This window comes from Phoenix dactylifera, chromosome 1 (assembly GCF_051530095.1).
Source record: "Phoenix dactylifera cultivar Ajwa chromosome 1, Ajwa_hap1_PhDact_Kaust_v1.1, whole genome shotgun sequence".
Classification (NCBI taxonomy): domain Eukaryota; kingdom Viridiplantae; phylum Streptophyta; class Magnoliopsida; order Arecales; family Arecaceae; genus Phoenix; species Phoenix dactylifera.
Genome location: NC_143190.1, coordinates 47,032,246 through 47,048,271, shown reverse-complemented (window position 1 = coordinate 47,048,271; position 16,026 = coordinate 47,032,246). Strand labels below are relative to the sequence as shown.

General features: G+C 35.5%; 2 protein-coding genes across 4 annotated transcripts in view; both read right to left on the bottom strand.

Annotated features, from left to right (window-relative positions):
- LOC103705642 (2-oxoglutarate and iron-dependent oxygenase domain-containing protein CP2-like) overlaps nucleotides 1-12,879 on the bottom strand; it is a 113,402-nt gene extending 100,523 nt beyond the window's left edge. For 2 of the 3 annotated variants that reach the window (XM_088703969.2, XM_008789455.5), the window contains exons 1-5: nucleotides 12,201-12,879; nucleotides 8,160-8,207; nucleotides 3,360-3,536; nucleotides 3,096-3,246; nucleotides 2,899-2,985 (exon numbers count right to left, since the gene is read on the bottom strand). In XM_088703969.2, coding sequence (XP_088560095.2) covers nucleotides 2,899-2,985; nucleotides 3,096-3,246; nucleotides 3,360-3,536; nucleotides 8,160-8,207; nucleotides 12,201-12,515 — 778 coding nt within the window. In that variant the 5' untranslated portion in view covers nucleotides 12,516-12,879. Of the gene's footprint in view, nucleotides 1-2,898; nucleotides 2,986-3,095; nucleotides 3,247-3,359; nucleotides 3,537-5,484; nucleotides 7,992-8,159; nucleotides 8,208-12,200 lie in introns of those variants that run through there. The other variant, XM_088703970.2, reaches the window with a different exon arrangement.
- Nucleotides 12,880-13,579: 700 nt separating this feature from the next.
- Nucleotides 13,580-15,780, bottom strand: LOC148715343 (uncharacterized). Its single transcript, XM_089925628.1, has 2 exons — nucleotides 13,722-15,780; nucleotides 13,580-13,585 (listed from the first exon to the last, which is right to left on the bottom strand). Exons 1-2 carry the CDS (start codon nucleotides 14,877-14,879, stop codon nucleotides 13,580-13,582), a joined length of 1,164 nt encoding a protein of 387 aa, XP_089781754.1. The 5' UTR covers nucleotides 14,880-15,780.
- Nucleotides 15,781-16,026: the final 246 nt, after the last annotated feature.

The following is a 16,026-nucleotide window of genomic DNA, read 5'->3' as shown; positions in this document are numbered from 1 at the left end:
ATTTTAAGGATCAAAAGTTGAGGATGATGAGCATTGCAGCAATACAAGGGAGAAAAAATCATAACCATATGCAAAATTCTGTTGAAACTTATAATTCTTTTGGCAGTTAACCACATGTAGTTCTATCAAAAAAATAATAAGTGGCATATGAACAACAACAAAGAAACCTGAACTCGAGCAAACCTTAAGTCAGAAGAGTGCACACCAATCAGAAGATCACATTGCCAAGAAAAATAGACACAAATACTTAGGAAACAAGGAGAGATGCACGTGATGTCCAACAGACAATAAAAACCCAACCAATATAAAAATTCCACCAGTTCAGTCACTTCTTCCAAGTTCTACACCAAACACTGAATGACTTGTTTGCTGACTAAGAATCATGACTAACTTCAAATGTGCAGATCATTCCTTCCACAAAATCCAACACATTGCATACGGGAGAACCATGATGACCAAACTAAGGCTGGAAATCAGCCAAGCTATTCTTGAAGAACTAAAGCACAGCTTGCTTATTGGCTTTTCAAAGCTCATTTGGTCAGAATCAAGCTGACCAAAACATTATCAGCTTGCAAAAGTAATTACAGGCTGGAGCTTGGCTTGAGAATCAGCTCATTTAAGCAATGCAATAGCCATGCCTGAACAAACATAACCGAAATCAACTCGAGCCTGAACAAGCAAAACAAACATAATTAGCCTTGTTATAGCCAAGCTGAGCCCAGATAACCCAAAGCTGAGCCCATTTGCAGCCCTAGATCGAATAGCTAGCTTACAGCTATCCCTGGATTGCTTTTTTAATGGACTAAATAAAAGAACCTCTAACATGTCAGGCAGGCCACTTCTTACTGCAAACAATATCATGATAAATGACCCTAATTAGAACTTTCTGATAGTCAGACTGTATCTCTTCAGCAATCAATTACCTCTGTAAAATAGAAGTAGGAGATGATACATGCCTGTTCCACACTATCAAATTAGAATAAAGGGACTTCACCATGTCAACTTGTCAAGCCCTATGCCTTATAGTGTCTGAACAACCCAAATCTGCCCGTGGAATTCATAGACAACATCATCACTCACAAACTAATAAAAACTACTAAGAAACTCCTGGTTTTCGTACAGCTAAGTAACTTCTGCCCCTCACAAAGTAAATCCTTTCAATGCTTTTCCACATTAGGCACTAAACAGAGATGTTGTTTCTTTCCATAATCAGCTTCCTTCATGTATAAAATATGCAAATGACAGTATTTAAACCACAAATCCCAAGAAAACCATTGAGGTATCAAATTGTTCTTAGAAGGAAGCTAAAAAAAAAAACTCTTCTTATATTGACCTGACAAAAAAATGACAGCCAATGCATGATAACATTGCAAGGTCTAGAAAGGGTTAGATGTACGCAACCTTACCCCAGCATACATAGAGGCTGTTTTCGCATTTCAAATCCATGAGTTGATATAACAAGAAAATAAATCAACAGATAAATTTAATCAGACCATGTTGAAAAAAAGAACCTGTTACAATTTCATGTGACACCAAATTTGAATTCTATCAGCTTTTCACCTTTTTGTCCAGTCATTCATTGTTTTATATTCGTCCATTGAAAGCAAACTACAAAAGATTAAAATCTCCTTGGCAAATATGTCAGAGAACACTTCGTATACTTAACAAGCATATAGCAACTAAGAAACAGTATTCGACAGAAACCTCACATCCCGCCGTCACCCTTTAATACAGTCTCTTTAGTTGAAAACAATCCTTTCCCAACAAAATCACTGAACCTCTAACCAATTAGCATGACTCACAACCCTTTGTTATGGTTAACTTCCGAATACAAAGATTTGTAGCATTTTCTTCGTTCAGCTTCCTCTCTGTCCTTTCTTAGCAGTCTCAAGTAAGTATTCCCTAGATCACAAATCATTATCTGTTGTGTCCAGATTTGTTATGAATCCTTCAAGAACAATGGGCATTTTCTTGACCTTCTCTATCATGCTCTTGTCACTCCAATTATCGGTGGCCTCTGCATCAATGCAAATCAATACATCAACTAGCATTTACTTTCCCAATATTCTGGAATTTCTCATTTACATAATTCTTAGGACATGTTTAATTTCCAACTCTTATTACAAGCAAGTAGTAGTTTAACAAATTCAAAGCACATAATCAATACCAATAAACAGTGCATGTATGCACTGACAATCAAGCATTTCTAACATCTAAAACATTCAAGAAGAAAAAGACCAAACATGATGAATAGAGTGTGAGAAAAAAACAAATAGCCCTGCTTCTTTCTAAATTCAGGAAGGATGGTCTGAGATGCAGTATATCCTGGGTGATTCCCAATATCTAACATATGAACACAACTAAGGACCTATTTGGTATTGCTTCTGTTTTCTATTTTTGTTTTCAAAGTCATAAGAAGAAAAGTGAACTAGCAGAGATACATGTACAATGAAACCTTTTTGTTTTTTCAAGTTGTCTGTAAAATCTTTAGAACTTTTGGTAGCAGAGATCTATTGCTTTCAGAAATGAAAGTAAAAGCAAGGAATAGCAGAAGTTTTTTTTTGCACATGCTATTGTCGACATCGATCGCCATGTGATATTTCACTAATTTGTAGAGAAACAAAAACACAAAAACAACAATGACACCAAACAGGCCCTACCTAATCCTTGGAAGACTGTTGTGGATAAACAAAAAAAAAAGCCAAATGTACGTGTTATTCCTTACTACAAGAATATACGAATAAGAAAACTATCACCCTGTGCAAGCCATGTCTGTTGGATCAAACAATATTGAAACTGTACAGCCTTCATTTACCTAACTAGGTTGTTCAACTTGCGGAATAGAATATGCACCAGAAAGAGAAATTATGCTCAATAAACGTGTTCATGTTCACTTACCTAACTCAACATCCTTGTCTTTTCCATACTCAACCACAAAGCCATGATGTGAGTCTAGTGTTGATCCACCAACCTCAGGAAAAAATACTGCCAACCCAAGAAAAAAAAGGTTTTTTTCTTAAAAAAATGAAGGTTATGACATGTTGATCACTAGTTTTTGTCATAAAATAAATGTAAAAAGCTGACATATCCATCACCTTTAGATATGGGACAAATGAATTCTTCCATAAGCTTGTTAAGCATAGGTTCCAGACCAAAATCATCAAGAACAGCACCATACTTGTTCATTGTATTTGGTCTCATTATCTTGAACTTGACTGCATTGACCCACTTTTCGAAATTTTCCACCTAATAAATAGATATGATATGCATAAAAAGGTCAAGTATACAAGTGTTGTAGAGAGTGTTCAATAGAAAAGCATTTTCTCATGTCATGGTGCTGCAGCAAAAATGGGGAGTACCTCATCTAATAAGAACTCACAGAAGTTCGGCTGAAGCATAGCAAATGTATAAACTCCAGGGGAGGGTTCTGACATTATGTTTCTGAAACTCTCTTCTGTGTTGTCGCTGATTGCTTTAATAAATGATGGCACGAAAAAAGTTGTGGGTTCTATGTTGTATAACTCACTATGTAGAGGCTGTTAATGTAAAAAAAGCAAGAGAACACCATAAATTTTTCAGACATGATATGAAAATACTTTACAGCAAGCCAACATCACTTTAACTCATAGTTAATGCAATTATATATCATCATCAAAGTGAATAAGAAGCTGTATCTTAACAGCATCCATCACATTCCAATGGAAGCATAATGTGGTTAACCAGGAAATCAGTCATCACCTATCATACATACATCTGTCAAAGTTGAACCTTTATTACTCAAAGTTCAGTAATTCATTATCATTGCTATATTCCCCAAGTTTTTCTTCTTTATGTTTTATAAACTGCAAGGGAAACTACTGCAAGTACTACAAAAATGACAACTCTGCTGAATTCACCAAAATTTCCTCATATATATTCAATACCCATATAATTTCTGAATTTCATAAACTTTTCAATCTTCATCCTGCCCACATATTTTTAGTGTACCACATATGGTAAAAATGACCAGCAGATGAAACCCAGTTTAGGCTGCTATCAAGAATATCAACAAATTGCATTGTGATTTATGGCATAGTAAAAGAAATGGCAATACATAGTCATAAAGCCAATACCACATCACTTAGGAAATTGTTGGGTAGATTTTGCAAGAAGATATTTTCTAACATTATCCATATCAATTTGGAGATAACACTTAAGAAATTGCCAAACGACGTACTTTGGTGGGCATTATGGAAGCAAGGGCACTTAAGTAGGCACCCATAAATTGTTGAGGACATGCAATGACACTTGCAGTTAACATTAGGCCATCCCTTAAAATGAATAGATAAAAGATTTTCGAGAAGCAACCGCGCAGCAATAATTATTTAAAATGTGCTGCTAGTTGCTGAGATAATGATAGAATGGAATGCTAAATCAAGAACTAGAGAGACAAGCCTGGGTTAAGGGCTTAAAATTTTGTAAAACTCGAACAAATTAAATAATATGCAGTTCTAGTAATAATAGGAACGAAAAAGGCCCCAACTGGATCCCCATTTCAAAATATGATTTCATTTGTTATATTGGATATGCTAAACGTTGAAAGATGGACAGGGACATCCAATGGATTATAGCCTGGTAAATGATGTGGCATGCTGATGTGATGCTCTTATCACAAGAAAATTTCTGCTAAGATCATAGTAAAGCCTAGAACGCATGGAATGCCGTACCATCCGGTACGTACCGGTCCGGTCCTAGACCGGTACCGGAACCACTAAAAAACCGGTATTTTTCGGTTTTTTAGCCGAACCGGCCGGTACGGAGCCCGAACCGACCGGTACGGAGCCCGTACCGGCCGGTTCGGAGCCTCGTACCGGTGCGAACCGTCCGGTTCCCACCGGTACAATTTTTTTTTTTTAGAACCACAGCGCCTCGCGCTGTGGTTTTTGAAACCACTGCGTACTGGCCGGTACGGTACCGGTACCGGCCGGTACGGTACCGGTACCGGCCGGTACGGTACCGGTACCGGCCGGTACGTACCGGACCAAACCGGTACCGTACCGGACCAAACCGGTACCGTACCGGACCAAACCGGTACCGTACCGGACCAAACCGGTACCGTACCGGTCCGGCCGGCCACCGGTACGCCGATCGGTACCGGTATGGCGGACCTTGCTAGAACGTATTGTTGAATGATTCACTGTGATGAATGCATCGAAAGACTAGAAAAATGTAATCAAGCTTGAACTCTCTAAGGAATTGTGGCAGGTTAGATTTATAGCAATTGCAAAATGGTTGGTAAAGAATCATTAGGTACAGGAATCAAGGTTTTGAATACCAATACCAAGCCCCTAGTGTTTTCAGAACTATACAATACCAATACAATACCGGTGGCAACGGTCTCCAAAACTAACAGCTTAAAAAAAGAAAAAAGAAAAACTATCTGTACACACAAGGTATGGCCGACCATCAATATGCACCAGTATGGAACAATACAACAATACATACCGGTGCACAGGGTTTCGATGTCCTAACACCCATATGATGCCTGCCTGTTTCATGTCGGAACGATACTGCAGGGCGTATCATCCTGTTCCGGCAATTTTTAATCCATGAACCTCATATTTAGGGAAGCCCTAGTAAGGAGACCAACTTGAGTCCATCATAAATGGTTAGGAAAGAAAGAGGAACATCCCTGAATAAAGAGTAACTTCAAGCATAAAAAAGCAAAGCTGTATAAAAACGAGGACTCGGGAGTACCTAGAAAGCATTTTCCATTTATTTTAAATAATATAGCTTTACATTTGGTCCTTCCATTTCACAAAATAACAAAGTATATGTAGTCGAGAATCAAAAAAAAAAGATAAAATAAATGATATATTATTGAACTAAGTTTAATCTTGATAAAAGTAGCAACAAAAAATGCTTAACTGAAATGAGGATTGAAGCTTATGGAAGAGTTAGTAGGAGTGAAACCAAAAATCCAAAGCTTGTGTAGTGCCTACTCAAACAAGGCCACTGAACAAGACTACAAAGTTTGCGTAGCACCTTACGACAAAGATCCAAACTACTCAAACAAGGCCTATGATAATGTCAATGGAGATTGCCATGAACTCTGAAAAAGCCTAGAGTAAAAAAGGTTGTAGCTTTACGATAAATACTTGGCACAGAAGGATTTACAAACTCAAACAAGGCCTATGATAGTGTCAATGGAGATTGCCATGAACTCTGAAAAAGCCTAAAGTGAAAACGGTTAAAGTTTTACGATAAATACTTGGCACAGAAGGCTTTACAAAAACAAAAAAAACCCAAAGCATTGTGCAAAGTTTGACGATTATGGTTTAATACAGTAACATAATCTATAACCATATTATAAAATTGTAGAATATCACACAAAGATTCCATCTGTCAGCTTTTATTCCCAATTTGACATTATTTTTTTATTCAAAAAATAGAAAGTAGCAATTTCTAATGGCATGTATATATGCAGCAAATATGAAAGATATGCCTTTTTTCTCATCCATTTTCTCATGTCTTGAGAGCCCGCCTCTACTTTTCATCCCAAAACAGCCAATCTCTTTGGCAACTACAAAAATCAACTAGAGTGACTATTTCTTTTTAAATTTATTATGTTCTCTTTAATTTTTAGTCCAATTCATTACTAAACCTAATAATGCAAGAGCACCACTTAGATTGTGATTTTGGAAATAATTTGGCTTTTAATTCAACCAGTTTCCAAACTCTACCAAATTCTAGCTTATGTTTGGATGCGAGTCCCTCTTAATCCAAGCCATCACCCCCTCTCTTTCCTGAATTTGCACTCTTCTCTCTCCCTCTTCATGGATGCACGAATGCATGCATATGCATGTACATATACATATAACTCCCCTCTCATCCTCCATAATCCACACTATTCACCCCCTTGACCTTTCCTAAACTAACTCCATAATATACATATAATTTCCCTCTCTTCCTCTCTATAATTCACACCACTCTCCCCCTTGAACTTTTCTAAATTAAAGGATTAAACTTATTTAATATCTCTCTAATCAATACATCATCCCATCTCCTCTTAATCCATAGCAATACCATCCCTCCTAAATTGAAAGTGGATACTTGTCACTTTGTATTGCATTTTCTAATTAGATCTCAAAAATCAGTCTTTTTTTTATTTTTTTGTTTTATAATTAATTTTTTGTTTTAGTTGATAGTTGACTAATATTTAAATTCGTACTCATATTTTTATCATTTTTCTCTAAATTCCACCTACTTAATTACTAGTATTACTAAAATGTCAATCATTACAGTGCTTAATAATAAGTTTGACATCCTTGAGCCATATGAATGTTGCAAGACTCAATCTAATTAACTAAATATGCATGTTCCCTGCAGTTCAAGTCAGGAAATGCAGCAAGCATGGAAGATTGCCATTATATGAATGTATTGTAAGAACAATTGGAAACTACATAGATATGAACCAATAATTCAAGAAAACAACCAATTTATAACGGTGATCTTCAACAAAAAAACCCAAAGCTTCATGCCAAAAGAACATGGCCCTCACCTATAGGTCATCCATGGTCATTTTGATCGTATAGCATGCCAAAAGAGGAGGGGAAATAACCCTACTTTAGTATGAGTTTACTGTGAGGAGTTTTAACTGCCAAAGTTCAAGAACCATCATATTTTCCAGCCCTTTAAGAAATTAGAAGTTGAACGTGTAGAATGATTTGAATCCAATTCACTTCATAATCACTCAACATACAAAAGAAAAATAATTGAACAAAAACACAAGCTCCTATTTGTCATTCACAAAAGAACAAGAGCACCAAGATATGTAGCATTAAACAAGAAACTAATGAAGCTGTCTGTATCCACAGAAACTGGCCAGAAAGTAATATATCATAATATATTACATATTACAATGAGCAAATTCTTGGTTGCTATGAACTAAGTTCAGGAACAGATGCAAAAGAAATACTGAAAAGTCTATATAGATCTTCTGATTCAAGTAACTAGATTTCCAGAACAACATCAAGCTGAAAAGATTTCCTTGGACACAAGGAAGCAAAAACCTACCTGCAAAGTTGATCAAACATGTCCGACAATAACATTAAGAGAAACTATCCCTCAAGATCAAAAAGCATAAAAAATTAAGCACAAAACACATTCAGAGGATGAACCTGATATGCTGACATTATCTTCTGCCTGTATTCTTTGTGTCTCTGAACCTGATACAGTAAGAAGTTATTATTATCTGTTGAGCTGGAAAATTATTTACCTTAGCTAAAAAGTATGATCAGAAATTGAAAATAGAAGTCAAAAATCTAAGAGGATCGAAGTGAACTAACAAGCCTAGCATTTTAAAACACAGAGATGGTTTACACATGAAATCCTTCATGTCAATCAATACGAGGACATGAGCAAATTTGTATTTCAAGTATTTTAATAAAAGTACCGCTGACTCAGGACTTTGCATTTTAGTGAGATCATTGATGCATCTAGCATGTTAAGGAACCAAAGCCACCAGGCTGCAAGTCAACCATAAAAAAATGATATATTTCAATTTTTATTCCCCACTGTTGTATCCATACACCACGATATCAAAAGTAACTCCTTAGCTTGTTGCTTCGGCCAGCTTGGAAAGCACCAACCCGGAGTTCCTGCATCGAGATCTAGTATTTAAAATCCATGCCATGTCTGATGGACATATGTGTTTTTACCCAAATCATACTCATGAAGGTACAGACCAAGGTTTGAAGTTTTGGCCGAAACAGATCCAATGAATTCGGATGAGCTTGAAACTGACTGAAACTTTTTATTTTTTGTTTCATAAGTAAATAGTGCCACATCTGTTTTTAAGGCTCTAATGATCTAATCCATGTTATTTTTATTTAAACTTTATCAGTAAAGTGGGTAAGATGCAATCTTGATGTGTGTTTTTAAGTTATAGAAAAATTGCAATGTGTAGCAGTAATGATGTTTATGCATGTCTAGGAGCTTTGATGTTAATTTGGAAAGTGACATATGTTATCAATTTTATGCTCTTGTATGCTTGCCTTTTTTGTTTATGCATGATTGAGTGACATTCGGTGTTTTAGTCAATACATTAGTACATTCATGTGATATGAGTAATGTGTTAAGCTTCAACAAAATTTAATTTCAGTCCAAATAACATAAATTATGACTCTAGATGATGTAAAATAAAATAAGATGTTGTAGAAACTTGTCTTGGTTTGTTTTTTTTTTAATATTCAAGTTTATTTTGATTCTTTTGACCAAAACTCTAAAACTCAGAGCGAAACTGATAAAACCACCAAAACTGTGGAAACCAAAACTCTACCACAGGGACCAAAACCGAATCCGAGATTTAAAACCTGGTGTAGATCTCTTTGACCTCCCACTTTATCCTACATGGGAAATATCATCTTAGCATTCCCACGATGAGTTTTCATGTGTACTATGCACATCATTTCTCATAGCTGTATGTGTATTTGCTAGCATTGAATTACACATAAGTAGGTCAATGATGAGTGTTTGACTTTTTGGTTCTTTTTTAATTTGTATGATAAATGAAAGTAACCCCCAGAAAAGTAAATGTGACATAATATAATTTCAGCATTTCTATTTTCATTCTGATAAAATAGTACCACCAAAACAATCTATAACTAAAATCAAATGCAGCGAAGTAGGTGGGAGAGGAAATAAACCTTACCTCCCACAAAATATCTAGACATGAACTACTTAGACAATAGGATTGTATAAAGTAGCAAATTCATATCAAGAAAATGTCAGAAGCATAACACAAAAAAATATTGCACAGGCCCCCCAAGTTCTCAAAGCCATGCCTAAATGCACTAACAACCATGGGAAAAAAGATATTTCCAACCTAAAATTCACCAAAAAATGTAATCATCCTAATTTTCTCGTTGAACCATTCAGCTGTTATTTAGTTATTCAGTTGTAAATAAGTTATCTCACACTCCTTCCAATCACATCAGACTCCTTGCCTCTTATTTTTTAAAAAAACTGTAATCTATTTTATGAAACTGATTATTTGATCCCTTATTTACAAATATAATATCTTACTATCCTCACAATCCATTAAGAGTCCTTGATTTTAGTTAAGAATTATATGTTTCAAATTATTTCACAGTAGAGTGGCGCATATGGAATAATTTTCTACAACAGATATTCTTGCATATATCACCTGACTTCCCATCCCTTAATTAGTCATAATATCATAGTTGTCGAATAGCCAGACAACTCTGGGCAAGACTATCATATAACCTAGGTGCCAGGTGGTCACTAGGCACTAAGATGATAGACCAAGCTTCTTATTAGAAAATTATCATTCATTCAATCACTTCTTATATCTTTAGACCCTTCAAAAAGCAGCATATTACTTGCCTCAAGGCATGGGAGATGATACATTGCACAATCACCCATTAAAAATTAAAAATACCTAAGATATATCGGAATATGTAAAACATATTTAAGAATGAAAATTAAAATATCAGTTGATTTAGCTCAAATGGTATAGATTGCTGAAGTGGTTTAGCTTTGACTGAAAGACCTTCAAGTGTCATTTGTTTGACGCTTGATATAAGATTTTTAAAAGTATCAACCATTGTTGGAAGACTTTCGGGGGTCCTTATATCAAATCAAAGGATCAAGCTCATTGTTGGACGAGTTCAACTCACTCATTGTTGGAAGAGTTCAACTCTCTTCCAATTTTCAAAAGTAGCTACCAAAAACTTCATAAGTATCCACGTATCCAATACATATCCAACTCGGATACATATCTGACATGAATTTTTGGAGCTGGATTTAAGTGTCCAAATAAACATTAATTCATGCACCATGGAGTCCCTTAAGCCTATCCAAATCACATCAACAACTATGAGAATATTCTCTTCTAACTAGTACATGTGAATTCATATAATTTTTTTTCGAAGATGATTCTTATCATTCCATTAAAGCAACTTATATTTTTCTAATTTCAGATACAAGATGTTCTGTTATCCATCCAAAAGAAGCTTGAGGCCAAAATCCACACAGTAGAAAGCATTTAACAAAAAAAATGCATTAGTCATCATTTTATAATTATTTTACATGTCTTAGATTCAATATATGGTGAAGCTTGAGTGTTTCAAAAAGCAAAAAGTACCCATGCTTGTGGCCTAAAATAATCCAAAATTCTGTTTAAAAGAACATCTTCTATTTCTGAATGTGTTAAAGTTATAAGTTGATCTGGAGAAACTTTTCGATCCTGGTGTGTAAAGCATCTATCATCATAAGCCATTAGAAATATTATAACATTGCGAAATGAAGAACATAGAACTACTTCTGAATAATTATGGGTGGACTTCAAACTCTTACCATTTGCACTTCTTTCCCTCCCTCTCTAGAAATTAATTCCTACTAATTAGTATAAGTATGGCAAACCGCAACACTGACAAAATATGGCAATACAATTCGCTGAATGGCAATATAATTCATTGAACCTTGAGCTAAAGTCTTTGTTTGAATCACCACAGCAACTTTGGGTTTAAATTTCCTGGATACCTAAGTTTTATATCTAAGTAACTAACCATTGTTTATTATACTACATCAAACATGTGCAAAAAAACTCAAGAGACAAAATACATTTGTGAATATGCTGAGATCCCAGCAACATCCTAACTAGGAGACAATCCCATATGCTCCATTGGAGCGGATTAAATCAATTGATCCTTCAATTCACCAAAACCCATCTATAAACTATAGATAAACACAATTCCTATCCATAGATTTGAATGTAAATCAACCAAAGGTGCTGCAATTTTTTCACCGATCAAAACACTCTCGAGTCTCGAATTTCCTTTTAAATCAGATATCTTCCAATGTCTAATACTGCTCCCAAATCCATTCTACAATATGCTGAGATCAAACGGTTAGATGGTCCAGATCTCCAGTCTGGCACATGGATTGCTGCTCGATGGCCGAGAATTCCCAGCAAGTTGTCCTGCCGGCTATCAGACAGGCTGGCGAATTCTTTTTGCTAGTAATCAGGACAAACCAAGTCTACAAGGGCATTTCCGTCATTCACCATTGAAAGTAATTCAAAATAAAAAAAATAAGCACAGCGATCCGCGCAAAACTAGCAACGGAACCCTAACTTCAGAAACCCTAATCGGGGAAGCAAGAGGAGAGAAAGGGAAGAGACGAGAGAAAAGGCTCACCCTGGTTCGCTCCCCCTCGGGCAAGTACCTAGCGAGGATCTCCTTCATGAACTGGATCTTGGCGTCGCGCGGCACCTCGAGCATCGTCGGGGGGAGGTGCCGCTCCAGCGAGCTGAAGATGGACGGATCGAACTCCGTCTCCAGGTCGTCGTACCGCTCCGGCTTGTGCTCTGTGTTCGGGTTCAGTCGGAGACGGCGGTCGCCGTAAGTCGGCCGGCCCGTCCGCGGCGCCACCGCCACAGCCACCGCCCCGTTCCCATTCCCGTTCCCCGCCGGTGGGTCCTCCCTCCTCTCAACGGCGCCGTCCAGGGACATCGTTCCAACAGCAGAAGCCCGCAGTGGGGCGGGGACTCGGAGGAGTTCACTGCTCGCCTGCCATCTCGGATGAGAATTCTGAATGGAAGTTAGAGAAGATTAGGGTTATGGTTAGGGTTAGGGTTTGGAAGGGGGGCTTCGTTAGAGTCTTAGAGAACAGAAATGCAATCAGGGTTTGGTGAGAGGTTGGGATGGGAGTGGTAGAGGCATGGAGCACGTGTGGCATTTTTTCACGTCGTTGCGATATGGACGGGTTTCGTTAATGCCACCTCTTCCGTCGGAAATAACGCGAATTGCCCTTTGCGTCGGATACACGGGAAATCATCAGCTGCTTGTACGGACGCTCCTACCTGTAGCGGATGGGAAAGCGGGTCGTGGTGGGCATTAGGGTTTTGAAGGAGAGAGGAGGGTGGGATTTCCAGACTGTATGGAGACAAACAGCAGAGAGCTTTTCAAGTTAACAGAAATCTGACATGTGTGCAATATCTTTTGTCAAGTGATGTGCCGGACTCCTGAAAGTGAAGACTTTAAACATGGTATTTAATAGAGAGAGTTTTTCTTTTAAAAAGGGGGCCCACGTGGTGTTTTTTAATAGCATCTGGAGGCCGATTCTCTGAATCTCCATCCACCGCAGGGGCGGCCCAATACAATTGGGGGCTAAGACGAACTCATTAGAAGAAATCTTTTTTATTATTATTTAAATAATAAATTTTTTTTAATAAGTATAAAAATATTTTAAAATTTTTATTTAAAAATAATTCGCCTAGCTTTTTGAGAAGCAAAATTACTAATTAAACTTTTATACTCAAGATCCATTAAAATACTATTTTCAATCGATAATATAGCTAATCCATTTAATCTTTCTTGTGACATAGTTGATCGCAAATAAGATTTTATCAACTTTAATTTTGAAAAACTTCTTTCAGCAGAAGCAACTGTTACAGGTATTGTTAATAATATCCTATATGCAATGCATGCATTTGGAAAAGAATCTGTTTTTTTTATGAAACTTAAAATATCAATAGGAGTACTAGTTTCTGTTTGTAAAAATTCTTTTAAAATTTTTAACTCTGAAAACATATCAATACCATCAATATCAGAATATTCACCATGCTTTAAAAAGTTTTCAAGATTAAGGCAACACTTTTTCAAATCATCTTCATTCAAAGATTTTAACTTTCTAAAATTAAACAAAAAACCAAAAACATTTTCATATATAGTAAATTGTTCAAACCTATTTTGAATTGAAAAAATAGCTTGATCTACTATATATAAAAAGTAATCAATTCTAAAAGATTCTTCAGCTGATCTTGTTATCTCATCATCATTATTTTCATCAAAATATTTTTTTCTACGGATCATACGTTTTTCACGAAATATAGGTTCTATTTCCATTTCATTTGCAATTTCTTTAGATGAATTCAAAGCATTCATGAATCCATTTTTCCTATAACTTTTCAAATAAGAAAGAAGACCTTTTAATTGATCTATAGCAACATCAATATGCATGTCTTCATATTGTAAAATCTTACTAACTGAGTTAACAGCAAACAATATATCGTACCAAATATTCATGCCTAATAAAAATTCAAAATTTTCAATCTCATATGTAGCTAAACATGTGGCTTCACTCTTTGTTTTAGGATCTTCACTAGTTTCCGCTAATTGAACTAAGGCATCTCTTATTTTAGGAGCTTGGTTTTTAATTGCTTTGACACTTTCAATACGACTTTCCCAACGTGTTTGTGACAAGGGTTTAAGAGTTAATGTGGATATATTATTTTGTAAAATTTTACATCGTTTTGTAGAAGAAGAAAATAAGGTATAAATTCGTTGTATCACTCCAAAAAAAGATATAGCCTTAGGACATGAGTTAGCAATATCACATAATACTAAATTTAAGTTATGACATCCACATGGTGTGTAAAACACTCTAGGATTTATATCTAATAATCTTCTTTGTACACCTTGATGTTTTCCTTTCATATTAGATCCGTTGTCATACCCTTGTCCTCTTATATCATTAACCTCAAGTTTATGTTTTTCTATTATATTTATAAGTTCATTAAAAAGACCCTTTCCAGATGTATCATCTACTTCTAAAAATTCTAAAAAATATTCTTCTACTTTTACTGGACTTGTTGAAGTATCTACACATCTTAAAACTAGGGTCATTTGTTTCTGATGGCTTGCATCAGGAGTGCAATCAAGTATTACAGAAAAGTATTTTGCTTCTTTAATCTTTTTAATTATTATAGCTTTAATTTCAGATGCTAATATTTGAATCAATTCATTTTGAATATTATGACCTAAATAATGATTGTGAATTTCACCATGTTGAATGTGTCGAATATGTTCTTGCATTACTGGATCAAATTCTGAAATCGTTTCAATAAAACTTAGAAAATTTCCGTTATTGCTTTAATAGATCTTTTCATTCTTTCCTCGAAATGCTAAATTATTTTTTGCAAGATTTTTTACGACAGCAATAATTCTCAATAGAACTTTTTTCCAATGATCCTTCTCTTGGTTTATTTGTTCTTGAAGACTTTTATCAATTGTATTATTTTTTAGCAATCTCACTTCTAAATCAATCCATCTATTCATGCTAATGATATGTTCATTAGTTGTTTCATGACTTTTAAGCTTGATACCTAGATTTTTCCAATCCTCACTTCCTTCATTGACTAATTGACTCGTGCTAGGCTTTGAATTAAATAATTTACAACAAAAACAATATACTCTATCCAAATCTTTCGAATACACTAACCATCTTCTATCATATTTTTCACCATTAGGTAACTTACGAATGTAATATATCGTAGAGAAGTGTCTATTGTTTTCATCCTTAGAAAAATAAAAATCATAATCTCTAATTGGACCTCTTTCCACCATTAGATCTCTAAATTTTGTATCAATATTTTTCCATTGACCAGGATCATAAAAATTTGTAGAAATAGAACTAGTTCCACAATCTTTTTTCTTGTTTATCTTATCTCCATCTGATTCTTCATTGTGCTCTTCACTAGATATTGTTTCACTAGCAATCTCATTTTTTAACTCTATTTCGGGTGTCTGTTCTGTTGCTAATTCCTAAGTTGAATTTGATGTGGCATTTTGTTTGTTTGTAACAACAAATCTATCTAGAGCTCCTTTTTGAGATTGAATGAGTTTATCGATTTTTCTTTTTTTTTTGAGTTTTTCATACCCACAGTCATATTTTCTATTAGACATTTTAATCTATAAATAATATTATCAAACTAAGCAATTAAAAAAACACCACAAATAAATCAAAATATAAAGAACTTGATTGTGTCAAGAAAAACAAACTCGGGTTCGACAAGTAGTGCCGAACTTAATTGTGTCGAGAAGAGGCCGAATAGTGCCAAACTCGACTGCGAGAAGAGGCCGAACCGCCGAAGTCACAACCAACCTACATTTGGACCCAAAAAAAAATCAATTCTACTGTCTCTAACTTGACTAAATAAAAATTAATTGGATCAAAAGATTA